Consider the following 11,039-nt stretch of genomic DNA (forward strand, 5'->3'; position numbering starts at 1 on the left):
GCATTAGGGCACCCAGCCTTCCCCCAGCTTCTAATGACTTGATTAATTCACTCGTTTCTCTCCCTCAAGTAGACAATGATGTCTTTGTTGCCCACAGCGGCCCTTGGATAAGCCGGACGGCCTAGATGTCTCCGACCAGTCCAAGGTGCACCCGCAGCACCTCTGTGAGAAGTGCAAGAGCCTGGGTTACTACTGCAGGAGGGTCAACTAGAGGTCCACCCTCTCTGGCCGCACCGCACGCCGCTCTCAGGAGCCCCTGTGTGTGTGTGTGTGTGTGTGTGTGTGTATGTGCTGGGGGAGGAGGAGGGATAGAACCGAACGTGCTCTTTCACCCCACACTCTCCCTCACTCTCCCTCACTCTCCCTCTGCCACACTCCCTTGCGTAACCTCTGCCCAAGGGCGGATTGGGTTTCAGACGCTGGTCAAGAGGCAAACCTTCCCTCCCTCCCTCCCTCCCCAACACCCCCCTTATCCTCCGAAACAGCTCTACAGCGAAGGCCAGCCAGCCACAAGTCGCCCCGAGGAGAGTGTGTGTGTGTATCCCCACCCGAGAGAGAGAGAGAGAGAGAGAGAGAGAGAGAGAGATGGCAATGAGAACGATCGCTTGGAAAGTTGATAATCCTGACATTATTTCTCCTACGACAATGGCAGCTTACATAATAATGAGGAATAAACAATAGCACTTTAGTTGTGTTTTCCCCCCAAGAAGACTAGGATTTGTTGGATGTCCCAGTTGGTGGACGGGGTAGCCCAATGGGACACTATTCATTCTCTGATCACACCTCCCTGTCATGCCTCCCCTTGCCATATACCCACCCCCCTTAACCCTGACTTGCTATCCTCGCCCCTTCGAAGTATGAGAGAGCGCGACACTGGGACGCTCAAGCCCTTGTCTTCAAGTATGTAGTGTGTGGTCTGTGTTTTGTGGGGAGGCGGTCCGCCAGACTCCAGTGTGTGGGGAGTAATGTGCACAGCTACTGTGGGAAGTGTGCCTTGTGCCTTGGGTGTCTTTTATCCTGTCTGTGAGGAGTGCATGCGGTACTATTACACCAGTTCAATCATGATTATTGACCTTTCTGTGTTGATTTGTGTATTTACTTTCCTGGGTATGATATCTGTTTTCATACCTGAAATGTTTGTGAAAAGTGGGTTTAATGCTCGTCTTTATACCTGTAATGTTTGTGAAAGTTAGATATATTGCCTGTCTTTATAACTATAATGTTTGTGGAAATTTGGTATAATGCCTGTCTTCATTACTATAATGTTTGTGAAACTTGGATATAATGCCTGTCTTACTCTAATGTTTGTGAAAGTTGGATATAATGCTTGCCTATATACCTATAATATTTGTGTAAGATGAGTATAATGCCTGTTTCCTTGCCTATAATGTTTGTGTAAATTGGATATAATGCCTGTTGGTGCCTATAATGTTTGTCTAAGTTATACCTCGAACACTAAGGATAACATTTTCTTTGTTTCCATATATTAGTTTTCTGTTAAGGATATTGGTGGGAAAACTTATACATTTTTGGATGTTCATTTCCTGATTCATTTGTGTCACTAGTATCTCTTGGAAGACATTGGGTGTTAATTTTCTTCTTTTCAGTATTTTTTCTTCATATATATATATATATATATATATATAATTATATGCATGAGATACGTTTGTGGTGCCGATGTACTGGTCTCGGCGGTGCTGAAGATTGGTGCTATTATTCTTAAGGACGAATGAGGGAATGTCGACTTTAATGAGGTTGAGGCTTAACCCCTTAATCACTAGTAGATACTTTATCTGCTTTAATGGTATTAACTTTTTCCGCCTAAAATGTTTTTCAGTTTGGAAATGAAAATCGGAATGGATGAAGTTGGTTGTCTTGTGTAAACCATTTACATTGTGCATTTTCATATACGCATTACCCAAAGTATAAGCTACTTTAAAGCTTGTGCTTATCTTATCTACTTAGTTTATTAATATACTTTTGAGCTTCATTTTGTATTATACGGAGAATGTTAGGAAAATTTTCAAATTAATCTATGTGGTAACTCGTTTAACCCCTTGGTTGGCTTTCAGAACTGAAAAAAAAAAAGTTCAAACAACCACTTGCATTCTCACATTCATTAGTTTGAAAATGGTTGTATGTGGTAGTTTATATGAACATAGTTTTGTGTATATGGCAATGAGGGACTGCCCTCAACTTCCTCGAACTCTGGCATCCCCTCATGATCACTTTATAGGCTATGTAATCACAAGACTGTGCTCTCTCGTATCAAGTATGCTGTCCAAATTATACTTGACACACACACTGCCTGAATACCGTCGTAAGCCACCAGGAGAGACCATTTTACTGTGACAACAGTTTGCAAAGGAAGGATATACATGCATAGATATATCCACTTTAAGTGTCTCCATGGCGGTATTCAAATCAAAAACTCTGGAATGCAGCTCATCAGCGAGTTGTACGAGTTCACACACCGCCTGGTCCAGGGCTACTTGTAAAAGTGATTGGTGAAGATATAGGTAGTGGCCCTTCAGGTGGAGCCTGAGAAGTAGATATCACGAACTACTCCGAGCGCGGAGTAATGGCGGCCTAAAGACATCTTGGTCCTCGACGCGTCGTTGAAGCCTAAGGCTTGACGTGTACCGCTTGTGGAGGGTAGCCCCGTTCCCTTCGCCTCGCCCCCACGCTCCTGCACCTTTGTAAGAAAAGCATGATTGACGCAAACCGGTTTATTAAAGATAAAACTTTTAGAAAACAATTCAATGGTCTTAAGCTGGCTTTAACCACTGAGAATTGATGAGGAGAATATTGAGTGTCAAAAATATCTAGAGTTCATCTGTTGATATCTTTATAATTTATCTTTGCACATGGCTCCATTCGCCCCGTATTAATTCATCGTAGTAGTAAACTTCTTTGTCCTGAATTTTATTTCAGTGGTAACAATACCTCCCCCCCATCCATCGATTTAAAAATATTCTCTCTCTCTCTCTCTCTCTCTCTCTCTCTCTCTCTCTCTCTCTCTCTCTCTCTCTCTCTCTCTCTCTCTCTCTCCTCGTTGATATAATTACCATTTGGCTAGCGTTAATGTTTCATTTCACATCAAGCGAAACCCCCCGCACTTAGATTTTTTTTTTCATCTTTTATCCACTACAACTAAGGAAGAAACTTTTAAGTGCGTAAAAGTAAAGCTGATTCGATCACCGCCGCATCTACACGTCCTGTAAATGGGGTTAGTGAAAATTTTTGGCCAGTCCTCTCGAGACATTAAACGAATTAGTGAAACTTGTGAAAGCCTTGGACGACTACCAGACAGCGTAGGGTGTTGCCGACGGCAATGGTCGTCTACCTCCACTGTCTGTCTCCTATTTACGTAGGGTAAGGACAAAGAAAGGAACATTTTTGTCTTTGGTAATATTACCAGCGAGATATTGTCAAATGCCGTTAATTCACCGTAATTTCAACCCGACCACGAGCGAGGTTTATATATATATGTATATATATATATATATATATATATATATATATATATATATATATATATATATACACACACACACAATATCACTTGTGGTTTTAAGGGTCTCAAGATGAAGCTCGTGAGCTTGCTGGCTGCGGCCATGTTTGTGTTTATGTTTTGGGAGATGACGTCACTAAACAGGTCTTCGAAACGACCAACCGTTCTTCACTTTCACCACAGCTGTGGCAACATTACATTGGCCTCCAGCATGTGTTTTGCTGTGCATATAATCATCTATGAGGATGTTTTTTTATTGTTTTGGCTGAGATTAAACAGTTGTTCCGCGGTCCTGATTTTCAAACCTCCGTTGATTTCGGTTTCATAATTCTCAAGGCTGGGCTCGGATGAAGTAGTATATTCATTCTTGTTGAAAATGCTTCTGTTCGCGTTAACGTAAGAAATCGAACTACCAGATGTGAAGGTCAAGCTGGCGACAACTTGGCAGATGATCTAGGCATAAGGTTCTACCTGCTTTACTTCCGTACATCTCATCAGTAAGCTTACATATGATTTAGAACTTACTTATGTCTGCCATTCTTTCTCCATCATGTCTTAAAAGTAGCCTTTCGTTTTCCATTTCATACAATATACCCAGTGAGAAGGGATCTATTTATTGTAAAACCATGGTTATTCTTACCAAATACTAACTTTGAGATTCCTGATTATTTTTTTTTTCGCTATATCGGAGAAATACATTGGGTATAAAGTGCAATTGGCATACTAACCCCTCCATAAATATCTTCAGTATTTACAGTGTATGATTCAGTGTTTCTTGTCATGAAATTATGATTCCGGTATAATACAGTATGTCTTGGCAGTAACCTCTAATGAAAATGACACACCAGCAACGCGTAATTCGTAGAAGTTTGTATTACTTATGTGGAACTAGTTATTTTCCTCGGGCTGTCTGGAGGGGAACAGCGGAGGAGACTGGGCGGAGGGTGTGCTGTGGCCGGCGGGAGTTGCTTCTAAATTTAGTTCCATCTGCTTCACCCTGGCCGACTTCCCTCCGCCTGTTTCCCTGATCGCCATACCTCCACGCCGCTGACAACAGGCCCATACAACCTAATTTCCCGATGTGTATTGTCTACAGAATAAAAAGAAAAGATATGTATTCGTTGGCCCACGAATTATGCAAATACCGAGCCTTTACCGCCATTAGTAAAAAACGGGAATATCCCACTTTTAGTATTATTGGGCGTTAGATTTGTTCCTGTGGCTGAAATATATGGAAGAGAAAATTCCTAAAATGATTACTATCGAGAGATGTTATAATTGGTAACATGGCGACTCGAGAGCGGCGGTTGAGTCACCTATACTCTCTGAAGACGCACTCGGTGCTCCCTAAAGCAAGCACAGCCATATTTGTAAATTGTAACGAAGCGTATATCATGGGATATTACTGCATGTTGATGGCAGCCATGTGCCTTAGGGAACTGATAATATTATCAAATGGACAACATTGGTCAAGCCAGTTGATTCCGAATAAACTGTTTGGGAATCAGAATACATCCACTATGGAAACAGCATTTTTAATGGAAGATAATTGAAGGTGGGGAGCAGAGCGTTGATGAAGCTGTGTTGAGGAAGGAGGGCAGCAGCGGGGGCGGGTCACGTGACGGCCAGGGCGCGGGGCTCCTCGCCAGGGCGCCAACAATTCCACGGGTAGGCGGTGAGGGGAGGCGGCGGCGGGTCCCGCACGCTCACTACTTCTGTGCCTTCAGTAAACACCTCTGATTAAAATGACTTCAAGTTATGTATGTCATTGTCATATCTCTTTAGTCATGGCCGAACTGACGCTGTTACACTAGGATCTTCCTTGTGCATTTAGCATTGCACTTACATCTGGATTAAGCAGCGACCTAGCAAGGCAATTGCTAGATGACTCATAGATATTACACGAGGAAAACATTTAAAAAGTCTTCCGACATCCCGTATTTGTGGAGGGTGAAGACAGAAGCACCTATCGTGTTGAAAAGCCATGTTCCCGATTGCTGTAGCTTTTTAACCAAGTCTTCCAATGTGTGCCAAACAAGGCATCAAAAACCAATGGTTTGAGTCGGCGTGTGCCAGTATGGCGACTGCTGCTGGCTCGCCCAGCCAAGGCCCCCAGACCTCCCCTCACGCCCCCATTAATCATAGTTGTGTGTGTTGTGTTGTTTACCGTGTTTAGGTTAAGGTGACGCCATCTTAAAGCTGTTGAGTACGGGAGGAATGTATGCTTGTTAAGCAGTACATGAACGAGCGGCGACACTGCCGTTCCTCATATTTGTAATGGAAGTATGTAAACTATTTTGATTTGTGTCCGAAATATATTTTCAGGATAATCATAAAAAAAAGAGCAGAAGACGGTTATGCAATCCCCATAACTTGTCGTGACTCCTTTGTACTTAGACCGCCAAATCTGCTCCCATGGTTGGTTGGTCTGTGTCTGGGACTTGGCACCATAGAGGGAAAAATGATACCTATATATAATACGTAGTTATGTTACCTTTGTGATCTGCACAATCCCCGAGATCATGAATTTGTGTTAATCAGTATGGTATTAACAAATGTTTCTAGTATTGTAGATTTTGTATTAACACAGTACATAGTTTTGAAGTGTCCACTGCTTTATCTCAACTGTGTACCGGTTTGTAATGGTGTTCACCACGCAGTGTGCCTTATTATGTAATATTTTTGTAACTGGCTTGTACTTAATACATATATATATATATATATATAAACCGCAGTCTTTGATCAAGAGAGGATGATGTAAACATTTGATATATGTTTTGATGCAGGTCATTTTATAATTATTTATGTATAAATGCCAGTTGGTACTGCTGTTGTCATGGGGATATATTATACAAGGCAGCTTATCCTATCTTGATAAGAGATGAAGACATATTTCATATAATATAGTTGTATGAAAGCATTAATATGAATTTGTTTATGATAGGCCATGGCCATTATTCGGGACGGGAGAGTGTTAAGCCACTCTGGGAAAGTATTTCATACCGGTTGTACAAAGGTTTAGGGTTCTGGTAATAACATAGGGGTTATTAATATATATATAGTTGATACATATTATGGGTTAAAGAATATAGAAATGTTACATAGTAATATGGTTTTGTAACGTTCAGTGACTTGTGGCTCTCCAGTGTGCAACCAGACAAATACTCCCCCGTCCCATATTCATGAGTGAGTCATGACCACCTTATTTAGGTTTTCTTCACCCAAATGACTGACACTTTGATGGAGGTATTAGTATAATGTATCTAGACTGGCTCCTATGAATTCCATATGTATGGTGACCTTTCACCCCTCACCCTTGACGCCCTGAACCGGCTGCTGTTGTGATGGCAAGAGTTTGACGTTAGTTCGAAGACTTGCAATTTCCCTCCATGGGAAGGATGGAACTTTATATATATCGCTGTCACTGTTCTCTTTCTCCTTACTGAGATACACTATGATCCTGCAGCTGATCTTTTCTCTTTGGTACCTGTGGTGGACATTTTTGAACGGTAAGGGCTGGTCAACATTTTTTTTTTTTTTTTTGACCCTCCGTGGTGGACAATTTTGAACGGCAAGGGCGGGTCAACATATTTTTTTTTGGTTTTGACCCTCCGTCTGTTCAGATTTATAAATGTCTTGGACAACGACCCTTCATGTGCGGGTTTTTTGTCTCGATGGGACGAGCTGTCAGGCGAACAGGGTGAGGAGTGAAAGTGCGTCACTTCGCTGACTTGTTGTGAGCACAAGAAGGACCAGGAAGCTGTGTTACATTTTACCACACGCGTCAGCCATAACCAGGAGCTGATGAGGGCTTGCTTGAAAACCTGACAGTTTGAAATGTTACTGAAAACTGAATAAGATGAGGGTTGCCATTAGCTATACGCATGAGATTATCGAATATAGTCGTTATAGTAATTAGGATTACAGTCATTCAGGGAAAAAATACTTAGATTACGGTAATTATGAATTTCGCGGGTAAAATAGAGGAAACTTTGTTGATCTCATTACCAGGGCTAAGGCTGTTAGTTTTTTAGAATATCACTATTAAACCATAAGTGAGCAGGTCATTAAAATACAGGGAGGATGTTAGGTTGAATGACAAAAAAAGAAACAACTTTAATAGAGTGACTGAGTTATAAGGTCGCGAAAGCTTCCCTCGATTTTACTTCTCATTGTACTGAAGGTTTAGCACGCCAGATGTACGACCCATCCCGGGACATGGGCCAGTAATGGCAGGATGTAGATAAGCTTCACAAAAGCATATAATTCCTGTCAATTGTATAGAATTAATACTTATGTTTACATGACCCTGTATTCTGTGATTCATATACTACAAACGCACGGTACTTCATTACTTAATATATAAACAAACCTCAGGGTTGTTTTAAGAATGGCAACAGTGCTTCCATATTTTGTGCAAAGCTCCTCTGATTCTTGTTCTTGGTGCTCCTGTCGGTTATAAGAAGGCAAGCATCCCCGCACATCCCTGGCGCTTCTTGTGTTCACAGATGACCTGTCATGGTGTTATATCCTGCGTGGATGGCCGAAGCCGCCCTAGGAGCTGTCATTGGGTCGGCCATCCTAGCAGCGGCCAGCAGCCAGACGCAGGACAAGATGCACAGCATTCCACGTATTTTTGGTCTGTACTGCGTAGCTCTTGGCCGGGCCAGGGGCACGTAGGTGTAGTATTCTTGGATCTCGTTCTACTCAGGCCCAGTCTCCGATGTAGTGGAACTCTTGCCAACTGAGTTCCCTTTTAAGTGGTGTAAAAAAGAGATGAACTATGTGGCTGGATTTCACTGTTGTTCGTGGAGATCTGAGATTTCACCGTCAGAGATTGTGGCCCAAGTATAGTGACATTCGGGGATTCTACTTAAGTTTATAGGCGCTCATGACCTTGGGAGTTCTTCCTGTATGATGTATCCAGACTTGCAGCTAGTGTGATTTGTTTGCATACAAATGTACAAGTAACAGTTTTTTTTTTTTTCGTTTTTAATAAAACATCATAACGGTAGACCTCTGGTTAATGAGAGCCGAACCTGGATTACGTTGTTAAGCCGAGACTGGATGAATTATGCCAATCTGAACTACACCTTGTTTATCGGGCAGTTCATCCCATGGTGTTCTTGCATGGGACTCTCGCATCGCCTCAACCATCCCAGAGTACACTGGATTTCCAGAACAAAAGGTATTTTTGACCGTTTCTCCAGTGTGGCTTCAGGGTATCCTTAAAAAAAATATTAGATTATATACGAAACTTGTGAAAAAAGTTTGCTCCACGTTTAGAATGCGTTTTAAGCATTTTTGAAATGTGATTATTTAAAACTCGAGATGTGTAGTCGTCATATATTTGCTTCTGCTAAATTCAGTGTATTTCGTGATGTATCAACTTAGGCGGTAAGAGATGAACATAGGTGTGAGTTGAGAGTGGCGTGGATGTCCAGACGGAGCCAACAAGTCAGACCTGAAGTTGCTTTACCAGAGGGAGCTGGTCGACGTGCAATATTGTGGTGGAAGTCGAGCTGGAATATCGTCCCCACTGTGACAGAAGAAGCGACCTCACAGACTACTCCAGTAAGGCACAAAAGTCATTTGTACTTGAGAACATAACCTCTTAAGTTCGACCGTTTTATTCTCTGTTTATTTTCATATTTACGTTCAAACCCACGTTCTTGTTCGGTCTGTTCTTGAACTGTCAAAAATTTCAAGTGTGATTTTTTTTAGTTAAGCTCACTCGACTGGGATCTTCCCTGATGCAGTTGCGTTCTAAAAAGCCTTACTGTTGTGGTCTTAAGGGCTGTGGTGTGAGCTGTGATTGGCTGAAATACTACTATAGTCTTAGTTTTATGGTAAAGCTTCGTTTTTACAACACCTTATCTCATTCAGCGCGACGAAACCCACTTGAGTACGAAGGTGAGTGAATTCACTGTACTGAAATGGACTTTTAGTCATTGCGTTTAAATGGGTAAGTCATTGTACCCTGAGAGTTAAAATTACCATACCTAGACGTATGGTAATGAAAGCCGACTGCAACTCAAACACAGCCCAGTTGTTCATTGAATCAAAAAGGTCTTCATATACCTTTCGTCACTTTCTCTGTCACAATTATAGTTAGACAAGAGATGATCTGTAAATTTTGGTCATATTTTCAAAATCTTCTGTCATATTTGTTTCTTGGAAAAACTGAAATATATAAACTATAAATTATGAAGATAAAGTTGTTTTAGAGTCCTGGCATTGCTTATTGCCAGTGTAGTGTTTATGTCTTACAAGGACCAGGAAATAAGTGCCCAAGATGGCGTTTATTCTCTTTGAGCGGAATTCTAAGGACAAAGAAACTTGTAAATATTTCAGCTGGTAAATGCAAAAATACAAGATTTTAAATCATAGTTCTTAATTTTGTAAAATCTGAAAACGAATTTTAATCACTCCTATAGTGAGAACTTGAAATCACTCATTGGTTTCCATTGATGCAAACTTTGAGCTATAGCTATTGGTATGTCACTTGATTTAAACTTTGAGTTATAACTATTGATGTATCACTTGATGCAAGCTTTTGAGTCGCACCTTCGGATTTCCGCCTAAAGTGGTCTTTCAATGTTGGATGTATGCGGCGGTGTTGGCCCAGCCGCATATTAATAAGTCTCCAGTAACTAGCCTAGCTCTGCTGTACTTAACTCTTACTAAACGCGCCGTGTGTGTGCTTTGTCGTTCAATAAATAGTAGTGAAAAATTGGTTATTTATTTCCTTATGTGGTGGGCTCTGAAAATATGGAGAATAAAAAAAAGATTAAGTTTTGGAATCGGAGAGGTTACCATGTTCGATTTTCGGAGTTATGAAACCTAACAAAATATGGGAGCTTTTAAGACATCTAAACCAGTTTAAGTACCAGTGAGGTTACATTCTCTCCATACAAACTGTCACCTGGAAAATCATTCATGGTGCAGCTGACGTAGTTGCTACTTAATTACGTATTTTTCTCAATCTATTATTTGACATCTATTGACCGTTAAAATGTGTAACTTAGGTCATTTACAGGAAGTCTTAGCACGTAAATCAAATTCTTTAAACACTTCACTTCTAGGAAAATCATCGGCAAGGATTTACAAGAGCATGATCAATCTTTAATCACTGTGTAGGCCTCTGTGACTGAACAGCGTTTTAACAAAAGCGATTTAGTTACATTCAGGCTCTGTAACTTGAAATGATGTTCATCTAAAAAAAAAAAAAATCAAATATTGCGCCTCTAAGGTACGTCTCATGTTAGCTACGAATCCATTAGCTGCCCAACCCTCTTATTTAGTTGATGAATAGTGTAAGTTGGTACAATAGAGGGAAAGTAAGGGGAGCAATTCAATGGGTGGACGGGCATGTCACACACGTTATGACCATCGTTCGCTTCGACACGGTTATCCACCTGACAACCTATAAATGTATTTTTTTTTACCAATAATTATAATAGCTTTGCCCTGAAACAACTACTTAGAGGAATAGTTCGGTAGTTTTTTCTACAGTTGCACACTC

The 11,039-nt window shown here is 41.1% G+C and overlaps 1 protein-coding gene across 2 annotated transcripts in view; it reads left to right on the forward strand.

Annotated features, from left to right (window-relative positions):
- The window catches only part of LOC139763068 (uncharacterized), a 33,783-nt gene extending 23,536 nt beyond the window's left edge, over positions 1-10,247 (forward strand). For both annotated transcript variants that reach the window (XM_071688662.1, XM_071688663.1), the window contains exon 5: positions 98-10,247. In XM_071688662.1, the coding sequence (XP_071544763.1) occupies positions 98-211 (114 nt within the window). In that variant the 3' untranslated portion in view covers positions 212-10,247. The remainder of the gene's footprint in view (positions 1-97) is intronic.
- Positions 10,248-11,039: the final 792 nt, after the last annotated feature.

Source organism: Panulirus ornatus, chromosome 46 (genome assembly GCF_036320965.1).
Source record: "Panulirus ornatus isolate Po-2019 chromosome 46, ASM3632096v1, whole genome shotgun sequence".
In the NCBI taxonomy this organism is placed as follows: Eukaryota; Metazoa; Arthropoda; class Malacostraca; order Decapoda; family Palinuridae; genus Panulirus; species Panulirus ornatus.